Here is a 20,083-nt window from a genome sequence, read left to right on the forward strand (position 1 = left end):
AAGAACTTATGAAAGTGTAATGATTTTAATTGTGAAGGCATCTACTGTATCTTTAATTTGGCACATGCCCTGAATCAGAGTGCCTTTCTATGTAAGAGGACAAACTGATCTTATACTGTACTTGTGTCCTTTCTTTAAACAGGGGTAGCAGTGCAGTATAATGGGTAAGGAACTGGTCTTGTAACCTACAGGTTAGATTCCTAGGTAGGACACTGTGCTTGTACCCTTGAACAAGGTACAATTGACCTACTTCAGTATATATCCAGCTGTATAAATGGATGCAATGTAAATGCTATGTATATCTCTGGATAAGAACATCTGGTAAATGCCAGTAATCTTCCAGTAATGTAACTGTAAAAGGTAAAACATTTCATGTGTCTTGAGATGAGGATAACAATCATAAGTAATCATGAAGGAAAAAATGTCAGAAATTCTTCCTGACTGAATGCTGGAAAGTAAGTGCAAAAATGACACATGATACTTTGATAATTTAGAGAGAGAAAGAACTCCTGTTAGGTTGCATTCTACCAAACTGGCAGTTGATAAGTACAGCACAAAGGCCTTCAATCTATCTTTAACCAAAGAGTTCAAATGGGTACTTCAAAGTTACTAGTTTGTCATTAGTTTGCATGACCTCAATCATCAGTTTGCATGACATCAGCAAGCATTCACTCCCCATTGAACTTCTACATATTTTGCTCTGTTACACGCTCAGTTTTTGAATGTGTAACACCTTTGCCAACACAATAATGTCACACATTTTTGATTCAAAATATATATTTTTTAAATTAAAGACATTTGCAAAAATATTCACCCTCCCAATACTAGGCAGATAGGGTTTGCCAGTACTTCTGGAATGAGACTGTTTCTGCCCCCTAGTGCTCAAAATGGCATCTCTAAGAGAAAACAGCTGACAGAAAATTACCTTAGTTGTCTGTTTGAAGAAAAAGTACCTTATTAGAATAACGACAGTAACAGGTGTGATGGGATGAATGCACTGTAGATTCTGAATTCTGCACAGATACTCTGAATCCTCAACCTTGACAGCAGTAGTGTCAAATACGAGGGTGGCAGTGTTGGTAAGATTCTGTGATTTCCTTTACATTAGTGGTCAGTCAAGGCCCTAAGAACACCGTGTGTGGATTAGTTAGCCAATCAACAACTGAAATGAATCACTGGAGCTGTAACACACCAAAAACCAGCAACACTGTTGCCATCCAGGTCTGGAATCTGACACCTGCGCTGTACTTTTGCCTGGTTGCAATTATCCCAGTTGTTACTTTACTATTAATCAATCAACTACATTGGAAACATGATGAGACCAGATGCTTATGACTAAGAGTTACAGTAATCATGTCTGCATTTTGTGAGCTAATTTCTGGTATGCTGAAAAACTTTTTCCAGAATCACACTTAACATGTGCCGCCTGCCTGAAACAGGCAGCACATTTTTATTTCAAGTCTCATCCTGCTCTCTTTTTATCCAGTACATTACATCACAGGCATTTAGCAGACACTCTTATTCAGAGCGACAGTTTTACATTGCATTTACATTGGGTCATTTTATTCAGCTGGATATATACTGAAGCAATGCATGTTAAGTACCTCGCTCAAGGTTTTTTGAGGAATTGAACCCAGGAATCGAACCTGCTCAAGACCAAGACCAGCTCCTTACCCATTATACTACACTGCCACCCAGTAAATTCATCACAGTCAGAAGGATATGGGTTTATCTGTCATGCCTCTAATGCCTGTGATCTGACTTCAAGGTGCTGATGGCAGACAGCTATGTATAATCCTCAAAATGATACAGTACATTCTTATTATGGTATGTGCTCATTTACACACAAATCACATACATTTCCAACTTGTGTCTTAAAACAATGTGTACACTTGCTTATTTACATCAGTTAACGCTGTTAACACAGGTACATGCTCACAGCTTTTCAGCATGCTGTTAACTTTTTAGCTATTGATTTAAAAATTATGATTGCCAACCATATTCAAAACTACATGTCTACATATGTGTTCAAGCATGCCAAATTCAGATCCAACTCATCTCAAACAATTTAGCCCTGTAATATTCAGCAGTGTCTTGAAATGGGTCATGAGATACATGTAACAAACGCATGCTATTCCCCTTCCACACATGCTCACAGTAATGAAACCAAACAGAGCCAGTGTACATGCTGTCACATTGATCCGCTCTAAAATGTTCAGCATTGTTAATTGTATGGAAGGCCAGTAGAACCAGGGGTTGGGGCCACATTCCTCAAGCTGTTTGCTTTTGTAACCAGGCGGAATTAGTTTGACTGTTTCCGGGAGACCCAATCCTCCTCTGCCTCAGGTTACTCACATAGCGGACCCTTAGGCCTGCTGCTTCAGACACTGCAGCAATTTGATTGGTTGATCGCTCTGCAGCTGACCCCTGTAAGCTCCCACCGATCACATGAGGCACCATGACAATTTATGTATGGTTAGTGGCTGGATACTGGACGGAGAGGACAGAGGGGGATGCTTATCTAACTGATAAGAGATGGCTGTGTGATGTGGGTGTGTGTGTGTGTGTGTGTGTGTGTCCAAAGACCATACCTGGACTCCTTGGTTGTGTTTTTCTGTGTATCACTGTTCCACAGTAGTAGCACGCAGACATTTGCTAGTGTTTTTGAGTGTAATTTCCCTGACTGTAAGTATTTTGCATGTACAATGTGATTGTAAAGATTTTATCCATCATCCTCAATGTGGTAATGACACCCCTAGGTGGAAATGACACAGAGAATGCCAAATGTTATGAAGTGTCTCAAGTCACTGAATATAAGGAATTTTGTTTATTGTTTTTAGAAAATAAAAGCACTGAAAAGTTGACAGTGAGTGATTAAGTAAATTGTTGTTTAGCAGTCCATTTTGTGTGTATCTAAGCAACCGGGAATCCCAAGGGTGTGTCAGTCATGGCAGTTACACTAAATGATTTGGCAGTGACATCCACATTGATGTCAATAATAGATTACACAAAGGTACTTTCTGTGAAACACACTACTTGACACAACCTCATCCATATACCCACGAGGTAGCCTCAAAAACGTCAGCTTTGTTTCTGTTGTCGTTAGGTGTCCCCCACCCCACCATGATGTCACTATTTCCACACTGCCATAGTCCATAGGCATGAAATTATTTCTTACGTAATCATTCTACAGAGCTTGAAATCCACTGGAATAAACGTGTATTCTTTCACAACAGTGAGCAGAAAATCACAATGGGAAATAATTATTCATACCCAATGTAACCCATGCTGGACACTGTTGTGCAGTTTGAACGGGGATACATCTTAATTGGATATGAGCTAAATTTTCATTATGAATCAGCTTATCAATGGTTCAATGGTAGACTATTCACTCCACATGGTACTTTCTTTTTTACAATACAGATAATTTGTTAGGCTAATGTGGATGTTCACCACTACTGTACATCACCTTTGGTTTAGAGTATCTTCTAAGTACTTGTAATGTAATGAAATATGAGAAAATATCAGGAATGTGCTCTGTAATGTAACTGATAAACTGCTTGTCATGGAATCATTCAGTTAAATTCAACATGATAAACTACTGATATTTTTAGATGTACATCATGCAATATGGCAAACAAGATTAATCAGAACATTACACATTATATTTCAGTATTTTATCATGTTGATTATAACACAAAAATTACACAAATGTCTGCTTTGTTTTTAACAGTTATAATCAACATGATACACTATTGTTGTCTCTATGTGTACACAATGTAATCTGGCAAACAATATTCAATGGAACAAATGTAACAATTTGACCAAAAAACAAAAATGCTGAAAGCTGCATAAGTATTATGATAGCAGCTATTAAAAATGAGCTAAATGACCAGATTTAAAAGCTACAGAGATCACGGGAGGCCTCAGGTGACATTGTCCATAGTTCAAAGTGACAAGTCAGTCAAGTCAGAACAAGGAACAATTAAAGTGAAAACATAAAATATTACAGCTTAGATTAAATGCATACTTTTCACATTCATTGCACAGATAACATGTGGCACTTTTTGGAGAATGATATTGAACCATTGCCTGTGGCACATGGAACATTTACACTTACTTTTAACATTTACATCTATTTTTAAGATTCACATTTAACATTTATATTTATATATTGTATTTTATTTTTCAATCTTGTTTAATGCAGAACATTGTTCTTGGAAAAGTGAATACAATGGTTTACACAAATTTCCCTCTAAATGTTTAAATAACAGACTTTTAAAAATGTATTTATTTATTTTACATTTGGCAATGTTAAATGTGCTAAAATTGTGCAGGATTACAGAATGTGCAACAAATGTTCACAAATGGCACCCTATATCTCCCATCAGAAGGAATCAAAAGAGACTATTTGTAGCTGTAAAAAAAAAAAAAAATTAAATATAAAAAATTATAGCAAGGGGGTATCCCTCCTCTTCATCCCATTCTTATCCCTGTATATTGTTCTATGTGAACAGCCCCACCTATGACAATTCTCTCTAGCCACCAATACTAGCAAAAAATTTTTGTTTATGTGCAATTTACAACAATGCATTGTATACATATGATGTATTCGAAAAGCAAGGGATTCGCAAGCTACATTTATTGTACAAATTGTTCTCTTTTTGAACGTCAAACAGAAATTGCAGTAAACTTCATATTGGTGGTCAATGCTACCACTAGATGTCGCTCAAAATCCACAGAAAACAGTTTGCCACGAGGCATCACGTTAGGTTATTGCAGTAAATGTTTGGAAGAAATAAAACAGAGAAAATAAAACCTAGGAAAAGGAAAATATTTCAGAGAATTAAAAAAAAGTTGAATCACATGAATAATTTTGGCCTTACAATGGTTTTATGGAAATTTACAAATGTGCATGTAGGATTTAAAAAGAAAGGTTGCAAAAAACTGTAAACGGAATAAAATGGATGTCCAACATTGTCAACCATTGTAACTGTACAATGGTAAAAATGGCTTGCTTCAGTCAAAATATTGTAAATGAAGATGAATATGAACTTTAATACAAATATAATAGTTCCAATTCAACAGTTCAAATAGTTCATGCATGTCTTTCAGAAGGATTAAAGCTTGTGTCCAGGGCCTCTGCCCCATTCAGATCACAGAAACTGCCTCATTCATACAAGATGACCCCTAACCAGTCGTGATGAGCCACACCAGTCGTCTACTTGTCCTTAACTGTCGCACCAGGGTTGTAGGAGGCCAAACACATGAAAAAGCCCACGGTTGTGTTAATCATGTGTAAACGTACTGCTGCAACTGTATCCACGTCAACCCCCTCCCCCCCCCCCCAAAAAAAACACAGAAAATTGGACAGCCCAATTTCTCAAGAATGTCTCCACATAAGAACAGTCTATTTTTGTGACGAGTGTTCTGTTATTTATTCTCTGAAGACTAATTACTAGCCCTCTTTTACCTCTGTTTATGAGCCCACTTTAACTCTTTAATTCATTTTTTCACACATTGCCTACTTCTTTCCCTCAATGTGTCTGAAGAGGGGGATTGTGTACCATGTGTCTGTGGCTTTCAAGGAGTTCTCAAGAAAAATAAACTACAGAGGCCCCTAAGTCATCTAGCCCCTCCCTTACGCTCTCCCTTTCCACTCCCCTGCCCCCCCCCAAATATACCCCAGCACCCAGCTAAAATTTCTTTCAGTGCGTCACTTTCTGTTTTCTAACTCAATCTCAAATTCTGTTTCAACGGGACATACATGGCACAGAAACGCACAAATGTACAAGTAAACACATTTTGCTTGTGTTTCCCAGGCACAGCCGCAAGACTGAACACGTCACTGAAAGGGGGAGAGGGAGAGGGAGAAAGCCTTTTTGTTTTTCTCATTCGACTCTGTAAAAGGGGAGGGGGAGGAGGGGGGAACTGCAGGACTAAAACTATGCAAAAAGAAAAAAAAAACTTCTTTGTAGGATTTCTATTTCATATTCCCACAAATTCTATTTCAACAAGACATACATGTGTTCATGGAAATCCAAGCTAAAGAGAAAATACTTATATATGGAAAAAAAAATTTTCATGAACATCTTATTCATTTAATATTTTAAATATCAGATAGTATAGAAAAAGGGATACTGAAAAAGTATCCTCCAAATATTAATGATGTCACAGGACCATCAAAGCAGATGTCCCACAATCACTGCGTGTGTGTGCGTGAGTGCGTGTGTGTGTGTGTGTGTGTGTGTGCTTGTTTTTTGGGCCAAGAGGGGAGTTATTTCCGTGTCACACACAGAATGGGCTTCCTGCCAGCTTGTGCTGAAAAGGAAGCAATAAAGATGGAAGACTTCCTGTATGATTGCCAGCAAACTGAAGTGTGAATTGCCAATGCCCTTATCCTGTACGTTTGTGTCAGATTTGGAGACACAATAAACATTTGGAGGTGGTGAAAGTATTATGGACACAGTTGTGAATATAAACTAACTTTTAAGCCCCATGTCCACCAAGGTCCATGTGTTTTCCCATGCTTGTTTTTAATACGGCAATTATGTGTTACTGCATCCCCTCCCCTTCACGTGTCTTTTTCTCTTGGGCTTCATACTTGTTTTAGCATGGAAGTATATCTGCATCTCTCTTTCTTTTGTTTGTTATTCTGCATTGTTTGCACTAAGCCCAGTACATTGGAACACGGGGTCATGATGGTGAGTTCATAGACATTCAGTATGTAGCCCTTGATGCTGTGACCATTCTAGCTATATTTTCTCAGAGAAACTGAAAGTTTTTTAAATTTCCAAACCTGCTTCTCCTCTTCCTCCTTTCCCACCTGTTGGCATGAGGCTTTTCAGCCTGCAGATTTGAGACATCATCATCTCTTCTTTGTGTCCCTTTCCTTGGCTCTGTCCCAATAACACAGCTCTGTACTCCAGCTTTAGAGCTTGGCGGAAATTCTGTCTCTGTGTCTCCATGGTGACCATTTTAAAAGCAGGGCCCCTGTCCCTTCTGGTTGGAGGCTAGCGCACATTTGCACTCATCTAAGCAGCACAAGGGCCCAGTGCACGTGCGGCAGCGGCTCGGGAATGATTATACAGTTCCCATGATATTGTGCTCACATCGCTTCAGAACAACTGTGGTGTTTTAGCACGAAGCTCTCGCGACAGTATTGCATCATTATGAACCCCACAATGTAATGGCAACACTGCAGGAATGCAATACGTCTACTCGGCAATATGCAAAGCTCATGCAAATATCGGCTCTTTAGTCTTCACCCTCCCCTTCAATCCCCAATCACCGAGCACTTGACACAAATTGTTGTGTGTGTGTGTGTGTGCGTGCGTGTGTGTGTGTGTTTCAGACACAAAGATATCGGCATTCACCAGAACCTACAGAGTAGCTACGAGATCCTCCCATCCCTACGGGCTACAACAGAACCTGCCAGTGTAGATCTGAGCAGCGCTCTCTTTCCCATTCACACAGGGATCATGTGGGTCTCAGTTCCATTCAGACACAGGTGTTAATGTGTCTCATTCCCATTTATATGAACAAGAACTAACCTGGATTAAGTTACCCAGCCATCTGTGCCTACCTGCGGTGCACCACGCAAACATCATCACCCTGCTCACCCGAGATGGAAGAAGCTGGTTTTCCACACAGTTAATACATAGAACACAATTTTCAGCTTTGGTGTTTAATGACATTGGTCTCCATTAGCTCTGTACACAGAGCTCTGCATTTCATTTACATATTTACTATATAAGATGACTATATACAAGCCTTTTTAAAACTCACGACGGATCAATTTTCTGAAAAACAAATCTATCAAACACAGAGGTTTTCTGCGAGTGCACATCACAGTTTCCCTGCTCTTCGGCGGGTCTGAGACTGTACGCTTGGGCATGTTTACAGTGCACATGTGTAATGAGACTAGCCTCTCTGTCAGTTAGCATGCTACATGAACTTGGACTTGTGCACACTGAGTGTTTTTCACCCTTGTGATTTCCACAGATGATACTGTATGTATAAAATGAAAACACAAACACACCATCTGTTATTCAGCTGTCCTTTTTTCATTTCATTTTTGTTTTTCAAGCAACAGTGACATTTTCTACATCACAGGCAAGTATCATAACCTTGCATTTTCAACAATCCCCATAAGCAGGAAAAAAGCCTCCCCACCCAATAAATTCTACTTCTATACAAGAAAATACAGCAACTTAGAGCCTATACACCCATTACCAACACATCATTCTCATCATTACCATTATTAATAGCTATATTATTACATTTCTCTCTTTCTCCTTCGGCATGGAAATGGTTGTTTTTACAAGGACCGTAAAGGTGACACTCCAACCCCATAATTGCAGATGGTTTATCAGCAACAGTACAGGTTAATTTTGCATCTGCTACGATCACAACAATCCTTACTACCCTTTACTCAACTTAATATAATCATTTAATTCTTCTAATAATTGCTTAAAATATTATGTTGGCAGTACAGTACATCCTTGTTACGTTACAACCGTCTACAGCAAAAAAATACAAAGTGAGATTTGGGCCACCAATTACCAACTGTACACTATAAGCAATTACCACCTCATAATAGTACTCACCAACCAATCACATTACATCGGTCCACTTAATTGACTCTGGCAATACAGATTGATAGACACAAAATATTTACACAGACACAAAAAAAAAACAAAAAAACAGATATACATACATTGTCCTTATCTGTATTTTCCCCTAGCTATATTCTTTCATTGTTCAGATCAAACCAAAAGAACAGGAATACTGATCAATTACAAAACAAACCATGAACCTTCAAGTTACTCAGGGTTGAATCTTCTTGGAGGCAGTCCTAAAACACACCTGTCCCATGTCTAAGCCAGGGAAGGTTATGGGGCAAGAGTGTCTCCTTAATTGTTGTGAAAATATATATATTTTTTAAAGAAAAACACTGTACATTTCAATAATTATAGCAGACTACTTTGTCATGGAAATGAGACTGTAATTCACATATCTGCAGTGTGAACTGACAAGTCTTTTTTGTAATGGTCTGTGTGCAAGCAACACAGAGATTGTATTTTGGTACCAACTGCCATCAACAGAATGTCTTTTCGAAAGAGAAAAAGTGCTTCTCCCCCAGTGAGCATAAATGGTGTAAGTCCAGACCTACAATGGGTCTACATTATCAAGCAACAGCACGGGGGCAAGGCTACTGCTACAGAATTGTACATCTTCTAAAGAGACACAAAAAAATAAACACTATATATAAGCAGGAGGATCTCCTCTGCATGAACACTGCAGACTGCAGAACGGGGGAATAAGGAGGGGTGGACACACAGGCACTTGAGTGTTTTTGCTGATGCATAGCTGCAGCGTGTAAAGCAAAGTTTCTCTACAGAGTGAAGGAGAGGCGAAGAAAAGACCGGACACTGCTGCCGCCTTGGTTCTACCCTGTACTGGAGAATAGACAGGAGGGGGCTGCTGTCGCGAAGAGGAGGGGCGGGGGGAGTCCTGGATGGCGGGGGGGGGGGGGTAAGTTCATTTCGCCTGAGGATCACAGACACACACAGGGGAGGCGTGGCCAAACAGAAACGGGGCGGTTTCCGACGGTCCTCGCCGGGGTCTTGGCAGCGAACCAGCCTGACCTTCCATGGTGACACTTACAGGTTTTGCACACACAGGGATTAAGAGAGCTATACCTGTCCTAATCTTTTAATGAGATCGATCGCACCAATCCTGTCCAATCAGGTCTTTTTCAGAGTCAGCTGCAGTTTGAATGAGCCCGGCAGTGATCCACTCAAGCGTCTTTGCGATGACAGACTGTGACAGTATTCATCACTCCAGCACTGCACTGGGGACTGTTTCCTGTGCTGTAGTCACCGCACCCTGATTTGTCCGGTCGATGTACATCGGTGGGGCTCGAACAAGTGTGTGAGAAAGACTATTTGTATTCACAAGAATAAATGTGTCCTGGCATGCAGAATACTACATATACTTGAATCTGTATTTGTGATTACTGTACACACGCGCACACCACTCCTTGGTGTGCGAGTTAGAGCCTGTACATGAATGGGTGTGTAAAATGCTGTATAGTGACAATGACTGAGGCTGTTGGACTATATAGTGAAGGGCAGAGTGATTGACAGCAGTCAGTCAGATCTTTGCAGCAGGCACAGAGTAAAGTGAAAAGAGGCTGCTCTTTAAATGCTTCAAACAACACAGTAAGGCCATCTGATTATCATTATCATCACTTACATAACTTCCATTCTTTTTGTGTTTTTAATGTCTTCACCATAGTTACACTACAAAACGAGCACAAAAAGACAAATGTGACTTTCTGTCAGATCAAATTGTGATAGAGCTTTCTTTTCCTTGTAAAAATGGCTACAATCAAAAATGAGGCACTTTTTAAAAAAGTTAGGTTTATATTTAGTTGTCATAATTACACTACATATTTTGATCTACCTATTATTAGATCAATTCTCATTTCCTTTCTTCCTCTTTATTTTGTTTTAGTTGTTTTATGATATTATTGGCTCTTGGTTGGCAGTAATAGTCTTGATACGCTATTCTGATTGGCTGTAAGATTCCCTTGCTGTGGGATCCAAATCACCAGGTCTTTTGGCATGCACTCCCATTGGCTGTGGGAACCAAATGCCTGAAAGCAAAAAAAAAAAAAAAAAAAACTAAAGTCAGCATTCTCAAAGTGCTTCAGGGGCCTGTCCAGCTTCTCAGGGTCTGCGAGCGTCCGAGATGCGAGCCCATCCCCTTCCGTCTCCACCGGTGTCTGGACGAGGACAGGGCGATGTGGCTTCCTCATAAAGTTTGCCTTCCCGCAATTCCAAAGAAGGAGGAGGGACATCAACATTCTGCAAAGACGAGACAAAAGCCCTCAGTGGAACGCATGAAACAGTAATGAGAAGGGTGTGAATCTGGGAAAATGAAGAGATTTCAGGAGGAATACATCAGTCTCTGGCCCTGAAGGGAACGGGGTCAACAAACATTACAAACAAACCATTCACTGTGTATATCAATCCACTTTCCCACACCCTTATCAGTGTATTTGTTATTTTAAAGTTATTGTATGGGATCAGTTGCCCATCATGAGTGTCTCTCCAAGGTAATAAGGGTACAAAGAGTACCAGATGTGCGCATACACAAAAAGCACAAACCAGTTAGCTACATTTCAAGACCAGAGACAGAGAGAGAGAGGGAGACATAGTGACAGAGAGAGGGGGGTGGGAGGGACAGAGTGAGAGAGAGAGAGAGAGAGAGAGAGAAGGAAACACAGTGACAGAGAGAGGGGGGTGGGAGGGACGGAGTGAGAATGAGAGAGAGAGAGGGAGACATAGTGACAGAGAGAGGGGGGTGGGAGGGACAGAGTGAGAGAGAGAGAGAGAGAGAGAGAAGGAAAAACAGTGACAGAGAGAGGGGGTGGGAGGGAGTGAGAGAGACAAGAGAGAGAGGGAGGGAGACAGTGACAGAGAAAGGGGGTGGCAGGCAGGCAGGCAGGCAGGGAGGGAGGAAGAGAGAGGGAGAGTGAGAGTGAGAGTGAGAGAGGGCATATGAGGGCATGTGCTGCTGGCGAGTTTATGCCAGCCACACAAGTCTTCTTAATGGAAGGGTGGAGACACGGCTCACTCCTTAACTTTGCTCCCACCAGCGCACTATTCATATTAAGGTTTTCTTTTGTTCCCTCTTCCAATAGCGTTTTGGTTTTGGAAGGAGCTTTGTTTTCTGGCCGATTGTGATGTGATGCAACACACCAGACGTGGACTCGCTAAATGTAAAAAAAAGTGCAATTAAACATGTCGTGTTCCCAAATTCACAGACAAACAGAGAACTGTTTTGGAACCTCTTGTGCAGACGATAAAACACGAAGTACGGCAATAAACTTATTTAGGCTACGGAGGAAAGAGTAGAATATGCAACACACCACCAGAGCCTTACATCAGATGAAACATGCTGAAATGTACTGAGGCTGTGCAAAGAATTACACAGGAGTAACTTTAAAGAAATAACTGCATTTACTTCTGTCCCACTGGTCTGTCAGCAAAGGTTTTTTCTGTGTGCTGCTAGGCACACAAATTAACCAAAAATAAATAAAACAGAAAAGATGGGAAGGAGGCGTCAAAATAACATCCCTCCTTTTCAGTTTCACTCACCCTCCCTCTAATTGTCAAAAAAGTGTCTCTCCATTTTCCCCTTTCTGCCCTCTCTTTCAAAGTGCTATATTTAGCCTCCCTGGCACAGTCTGTACCCAGGGCTTCATCTAGCCTCAAAGAGCTGCATGCATCTCCACACAAATGTGTGCACGCGCACAGACACAGACATGCACACGCATGCACACACACAAACACACACACACACACACACACACACACACAAACGCAGGAAGTGTGACAATATTCACAGACATTAAGTCAGTATGAATTAGAGAAAGACAAAAGGCTGTAATGGTATGACAGAATGACCAGTACTAATCCATATACCTGCAGAGATCTGCGTGTGACTGAATGGCTGCCAGTACATTAAATCCATAATTTTTTATTTGTTGTCAGGATGAAAGAACTTCAGCATTCTTATACGATGAAGGCTAGCAAATAAGTATTTTCTCAACAAAAAAAATAAATAAGCCAAACATTTTAGCTGAACGTCTTCATCTAGGCATACCTTGGCAGGACTGTGAGATAGCACCACAATATGATTTCTTTTTGGCCATCTGGCAGCCAGTTCTCACGTCTCGGCGTGCACAGTAGATCCAAAATGGCCAGTGTGCTTGAGCCAATGTGTAACTGCGCATTTTTGCCACTGGTGTCAAGGCACTGCAGCACTGTCTGCCAGTTATCCAACCCTTTAAACTTTTCTCTGTAACTTCTGCCGTCTGAGAACATATGGTGAATTATGTAACACTCTGTTTGGAAAGGTGTGTGTGACATAGAGGGTGTATGCGAGTGTGTGCAGGAGCATGTGCTCTGGGGCACAGAGATGTACAAAATTTACACCAGTGTGAGGCAACCTACAGCCATGGCACAGACCTGCCTGACACACACTCACACCGTAGTGCCAAACACACACACACACACACACACACACACACGGGTTGGGGGGGGGAGGGCGGGAAGGGGGGGTGACCCAAGGGGCTTTCGCAATAGGCCTGCCTGTAGCAGAGAAATCAAGGGGGATTGGGAAAGAGTGGCAAAGAATGAGAGCATGAGGGAGCTAGTAGTACAGGTTTGCAAATTTGGTAGGAAAGGCAAGTGTGTCTGTCAGCATGTGGGTGCATGAGAGATCGAGAGAGCATTCTAATACAATTATTTCAAATGTGTTTTACTGTGCAATACTTCATAATACTAATAATGCTGAATATATAAACAGTTAAACATACCACAAAGCCCTGTTAGGGAATTAATCAAAAAAGTTTCAATCACCTGGAAAAGCCGTAAAGTTGCCAGGAAGAAGACGCAAGTGTACTGCATGTCGTCCCCAAACGCAGTGAGGAAGATTATACGTAAGGCAAATAAGAAGCTAAGCACCACAGTTACAGAGTTCTGCTGCATCTTGGGGTCACCAAGTCTCAAAATCCACCATGAAACACCACCTCCACACCAACAGGTTCTTGGTGAGAAAGCTCTTACTGAAAGCAACTATACAAGCATCTGGACTTGATGCCAAACATCATTGGACTTGACGAGGGCTGGGTGATACTGGCAATTCTTCTTTTCGGCCACCTACATCATTGGAATATTCGGTGCAAAAAGAGGGATGCATACAAAGAAAAGCACCTCGTATCTACTTTCAAATATCATAGTGGACCAGTAATGCTTTGGGGCGGTTTTGTTGCCAGTGGTCCAGAGGCTCTTAATATCAATGGTAGAATGAATCCCCAGTTCCCGGAAATTTTAGCCATAATTCTGGTTGGCAGAAGGCTGAGACTTGGCCATCAGTGGTCCTTCCAACCAGACAACGACCCCAAACATACCTCAAAACCAACACAGTAATGGTTCTGTGAAAACAAAATCTATGTTTAGCAAAGGCCATTTCAGTTCATTCCCATCAAAACCTGTGGTCTGAATTAAAGAGGGCAGTCCGTAGGCACAGACCTACTCACATCAAGAATTTTGAATGGTTCTGCAAGAACTGAAGGTTCAACATCCCTCCAAATGCGTTCTCCAACCTTATCAAACATTACAGGAAAAAATGTTAGTCATTATCCTTTCCAGGGGATGTTCCACCTAGTCCTAATCACAGGGGTGCAAATAATTGTGATTGAAATCGATCCTGTGAAAAACGTGATATTTTGGTTGATTCCATTGAATCATATATAAAGAACGTTATTTTTCACATTTAATGGCGTTGTTTTCCACAGTCCTTTTTTGTGCATCTTTCCTAATGGGCGGTGATAACTCTGGACATGACAGTGCTCCTGTGCCTGGGGATCCTCACTCAGGACGTCCTGTGCCACAACATAGAATGAAGCGGCCAAGCCAAGGGGAGCAAAGGGTGAGGGAATAAATAAAAGAAGGATCCCAAATGAAACGCAGGGGCTCGCAGGATTGGGCCAGGCCCCACAGCAGCCCCTCCCTCCCCGGCCCGTTTCCCTCCGCTGACTCAGCTCACTGCATCGGCTCGGCCGCGTTCTGCCAAAACAGTCACACAAACTTCCAGAATATTCCACTTGCAATCGCAGCCCACATGATTGGCTAAAGGAGGTGGCGCAGAAACCAGAGCGCACCCATGCTGATACAACACTGATAATAGCATTACTGCACGACATTAACTGCCAATATTTAGGATTGTATTCTCCGCTCTGGAACATCGGCAATAAAAAAAAAAATGTACCTCGCTGTTTTTAAACTCTTGCAACTTCTGTTTTGCAACTTCTGGGACTTTCACTGGCAAAGATCATTTACGTGGGCCACTGCCAATGGCAGACAAACTTGGTCAATATTTCAAAAAATCAACTGAAAGCTGACCGAACATTTGGAAATAACGGCAATACGGCACAGCAAAAAAATAAATTAAAAATAAATAAAAACCCCAGGGCGTCTGCCCTCCCTTCTCGTGTCCACCTGTCAGTCTGCCTTGTCACACGGCTCGTGTGCGCTCGCATCTGCTGATAAAATAGACAATTATTAATAGAGCGCAGCGCGGCAGGGACTACCTCCAGCAGTTTTACATTACTGCCCGTAACCTTAGTCCCTTAATTCACAGGAGGGCGCTTCTGTGAATCTGTGCGCAGGGGCCGCGGCCGCCTGCCAGGCTCGCCGTGCATGGCACCGCAAATATTTATTTATGAGCCGGGGCTGTGGCCGGGGCCGGGAGCGAGAACAGGGCCTTCCTTCTTCCTGTCTCAGCGCTCGGAAGAAAAAGAGAGCCCTCCTCCTCGTCCTCCTCCTCCTCCTCCTCCTCTTCCTCCTCCCGCTGTTAAACGGCCCCCCCGAGCCTCGCCACTTCGCAGTTTTGCGTTTCTTAGCCCTCCCCCCCCTGATTGAAAAGGTTTGTGTCTCCGCGGAGACCAGGGGGGCGACGGCGTCTCCGCAACGCGAGGCCGAGCGCGGAGCGGGAGCGGCAGAGTGAGTTCTGACTCTCGTGTTGCCGTGGCGCGAGCGGAGAAGGAACCCTCCGGACTCTCTGGTCAGGGGGGTAATAAAAGTCGCTAGAGGCGGGTCGTAAAGCATGTCAGGGTGCCGCTGCCGTTTTTAAACCAGGGAAGCGATTATGTTCCCATCTCTCTGCCCCTACAGCCGAACGGCACCAGCAGTGACAGGAGAAAACCACACACACACACACACTGGATAAGGATAAATCACTTCTTATAACTGCGCATTTTTTAAACACACCTTCTAATCCTACTTTGATAATAACGTTTTTAAAATTAACTGGACACACCGAGAATGTAATCCGCCCCGCAATATATTTTTACTGAATATATTTCACATTTGAAATTTTAAATGGTTCTCATTTTTAGATCACCTTGTGATCCACTGCTTTCATTTTGTGAAATGATTAAATTATTAAATCATCATGTAAAATAATCTGATGCAACATTTTAAATTGTGCAGCATTAAAAATGACAACTAAAAATATATGCATACAAACAGCACTTAAGCATAATCTCAATCTCCCTGAAAAATGTTCAATGCTTAGTGGACCAAGATATCTTCACCAGTTGCACCGCAGTGCAGCTGCACTTTTGTTTCCCAGTACCTTATCGATCTCTTGGTTGCACTAACCCAGGCTGTACCCAGGATGATCTTAGGAGACAGAAAATCACAGCCGAAGGCAACGCTTGTTCCAAACCCCACCGGACAGAAAGGTCATCCTCAACTCCCTCACGCCTAATTTCCACTTGGAACCGCTAATGAGTTTGTATGCTGCTCTACCTCTACCCCTCGCAGCATGAGTCAAGGCTTTTATAGGCGCTAATGCATCAAAGATTAGCTTCTCTGTCCCTCTACCACCGCTGAAGAGAACATTGTGTGACTGACGTTAATTGCAGGCCACTCCACTCTCATCCAGTGTTACACAATTGATCCTGTTCTCCACAGCTTTTCTGGGAAATAAACTGCTAATAGTCAACAACATTCCTCCAGCACAAACCTCTTAGAATATTCAGATGTTTTCATAATGAGGGGAAAGGAGGTGTTTAGACTGTGGCCAAGCCAAGCATTTATTAAATGAGCTTGCGACTGAAGAACACGGACACTCAATATAATCTCTTTACCGCAGAAGGCCCCTAAGTGCAAGGAAGGGGTGGTCAGAGCACAATGAAAAATAAGAGAAAATCAAAAAGAAATTTAGATACCATTGTGTGGGCTCCCAGGTGTCGCATCCAGGTAAAACACTAGCTTTTAAGGGCAGTAACATGCAGGGACCTACAGGAATGAAATCCTGGGAGAGTGTGTTTCAGCCGGTAAGCTGTTCCCTGACTCTGCAAGTCCATCAGGTGGCTGGGTCTGCAACGGCAGTGTAAGTTGTGCAGTGGGGACAGATTCAAATTTCAGTGTCTTTTTGAACACGAAACTAATAATTAATCTAAGTTGCGCCAATTATGAAATTGTGCTGTTCCAATTTTTTCATTCCTTATTTTTCCATGAGAAATTCGCCTGACAAAAACTTAACACACACCAAGAAGCACAACACACGCACCACTAGACGCACATCAAACCGTGTGAGAAATGGATCATTGCTGGACTTTAATCAGCTTTGCTCTCTGAACACCCGCCGGCGATAAGCTCTTTATAGACAAACGCAGTTAGAGAACAGCACAGTGTTCAGGAAAAAAAAACACAGAGGGAATTATTTCTGCTGAGGAGTCATCATTCTTCACAGGGCTAGCAGGCAGGGGGATACGGGTCTGGGGCCTGGGGAGGTGGGGTGCTCACTGAATGAATGCGCGAGGCTAAGAGAAAACAGTGGTGCAGACCCTTGGGGGGGATCACAGGAGAGACGTCATCCTGATATTCCTCTGATTTAAAATCCAACAACTTCCCAGACCGACTATGTATGAGGCCTGATCACATCAGCAGACCAGAAACCCATTTGCATGGCCACACGTCCAATGACACCCACTGGAAACACTGGGCATGCAGCGACTAGGACCGTTGCTCCAGAATGAGAAGGGTTTTAACGACCTTTAAACGACCCTGCCCAACCTCCCCCGAATCTGTCCCTTTACAATACATCATCGCACACACACACACACACACACACACACACACACACACACGCAGCTACATCATGACCAGCGCACAGTAGTGTGAAGCAACAGATAGAGCTTTGGCATCGAAGGTTCAAATCCAGGGCAGAGAGTCAGCAGCTACAGATCTCAAGATCTGATGGTATGGGTTTGGCTCCAAGATGTGACCCTGTAGTTTCACCCTTGAGCAAAGACCTTTGTGCAAGTGGCTTCCGTTAAAACCAGATGTACAAAAACTGCCCACATTAAAAGCTGCCTGAATAGGGGCATCTGTATGGTAAATAAAAACAGTTATAATAAGCCTGCGAGTGGTGAGAATGACGCCGCATTGTTCCTGAAACGGAAGCTGTTCAAGAGTCCCCTTTACCACACAGAGAGAAAACCGCACAACCCGGACTGACTCACATTTACACCCCCTTTATCCTCACATCTCTCCCGTGCTCTTTTAATCTGGCAATCTGCAGCCCGCATACTCCGGAGGAATGAGGACATTCAAGTCTCTCTCTCCCGCCCAACCCCAGCTTTAACTCGGGTCCCCCACACAAACACCACTTCAAACTGCTTTTTGGAGTGTACCTCAAAGCAGAGGAGAATGGGAAAATGTGTGCGTGCGTGCGTGCGTGTGCGTGAGTGTGTGCGTGTGTGTGAGGAAGACAAAAAAGACTTAGCAGATCAAAACACAAAAGAGAAGCTGGATAAGAAAGATGTGGTTACGGTGGACGGAAACGCCGAATAAAATAGGAAATGGAGGAGGGCGAGACAAAGCATCGGATAGAAAGATGGAGGCAAAACGAGGGAGGAGGGAAGGGGGGGAGGAGAGAGTGTGTGTGTGGGTGAGGATTGTGTCCCTAAAAACACAGATATGCACAGAGAGAAAACAACATGTTCATTAGCGTCACTAGGGAAACGGCGCAAACCAGACTTCCTTTAGCAAATGAAAAATCAAAGTCCAAAATAACCTCACCCACTCAGTCGATATTAGTTTCCTCGTACCTAGTCAGCCACTGGGATGAGTGTACAAACCCTGCATTTTCAGCCCTATCCATTCAGAGAATTGTGCATTCTGAGTGATGTCATTTGACAGTGCTCACTGAGTAATGAAAAGCTTTTGCAGCTCATTAAAACATAATAAATCAAGGCCAGCTCTAGCAGATGTACAGCACCAGTCACACATTTAGATGGATATGCAGCATCTTTGACTGAACATTCATACTGAATAGTGATATTAATCACACTACCAGGGGCGACACGTCTGCCTGTGCTAGTGCTTTTTTTCTGCATTCAGTTTCTGTCTCTCTCACTTTCTACAATCAGTGACTAAGTCCCCTATTCATCTCTTAAACAATGAAATCCTCCCATTTCCTTTTCGCTCTCACTGTAGTCAATGGGAGATTAGATGACAAAAGTGACTATGCAACCAAGCATAAGCACACAAAAGCAGCAAGGAGCACGCGCAACACACACACACACACAGACAGACAGACACACACACAGACACAGACAGACAGACAGACAGACACACAAACACATACACACACAGGCGCACACAGGCACACACACACACACAGGCACACAGACAGACAGACAGACACACACACGCACGCACGCACGCACGCACGCACACACGCATACACAGACACACCAGCACTTAACTCTAAACCACTGGCTTGCTCACTTGACACGAGCATCACATTGTAACTGAGGTGGGCTCTCAGCTGGCACCAGATGAACTCCGCTCGACCGAACGTAAGTGGGCAATGGCGCCTGGCCACGTACGACAGCAGATGACATCAGACGGCAGATGACTGGGGGAAGAGGGCCATCAGTACATTTCTTTCCGGACACGTGGTGCTGACCCCTGCGCTTCTGTGTCACCGGAATCATATTATATTTACTGCCCTGTGCTCCAGGGCTCTGCTGTTTTGCTAAACCGTGAACTCGACTCTGTTCTGGAGGTGCATGGGCGCCGCAGCTCGCTGCACAATACCGCAGCACCGCATTAGGCTTTTATCCGGAGTGCAACACGGGCCCCGCGTCAGGCATCTCCGGACGTACGTGGGCTCGCGTTCTCTCCGGGGTTCCGTTCTCGCGACCCGCCGAGCGCGGCGCCAGAACTCGGCGGCCCACAGAAAGGCCAGCCGCGCAGACGGGCCTCAGAATGTGCGAAGGAGCGAACGGAGACACGCAATCCGAGCGAGACGACAGCGGAGCGGCGTAAATTACGTCAGGGAGGAATCTGTGGGCTGGCGCTGACTGTTCAGCGCGCCGCGGCCAAGCGGGGCAGGCGGAGCCCGGCGCGGCGCGGCGCTGAACAGAACCCCCACTGTCCCTCTCGCCGCTCCGAGCCCCGGCCCGAGCCACACAGCGATCAGGCTG

General features: G+C 43.3%; 2 protein-coding genes across 3 annotated transcripts in view; both read right to left on the reverse strand.

The window, feature by feature from the left end:
• Positions 1-20,083, reverse strand: part of agfg2 (ArfGAP with FG repeats 2) — an 80,753-nt gene that overhangs the window by 23,207 nt on the left and 37,463 nt on the right. The gene's annotated exons all lie outside the window — the stretch shown is intronic.
• si:ch73-335l21.1 (insulin receptor substrate 1-B) overlaps positions 8,046-20,083 on the reverse strand; it is a 37,429-nt gene continuing 25,391 nt past the window's right edge. For both annotated transcript variants that reach the window (XM_064328883.1, XM_064328884.1), the window contains exon 3: positions 8,046-10,874. In XM_064328883.1, coding sequence (XP_064184953.1) covers positions 10,867-10,874 — 8 coding nt within the window. In that variant the 3' untranslated portion in view covers positions 8,046-10,866. The remainder of the gene's footprint in view (positions 10,875-20,083) is intronic.

This window comes from Anguilla rostrata, chromosome 3 (genome assembly GCF_018555375.3).
Source record: "Anguilla rostrata isolate EN2019 chromosome 3, ASM1855537v3, whole genome shotgun sequence".
Lineage (NCBI taxonomy): Eukaryota > Metazoa > Chordata > Actinopteri > Anguilliformes > Anguillidae > Anguilla > Anguilla rostrata.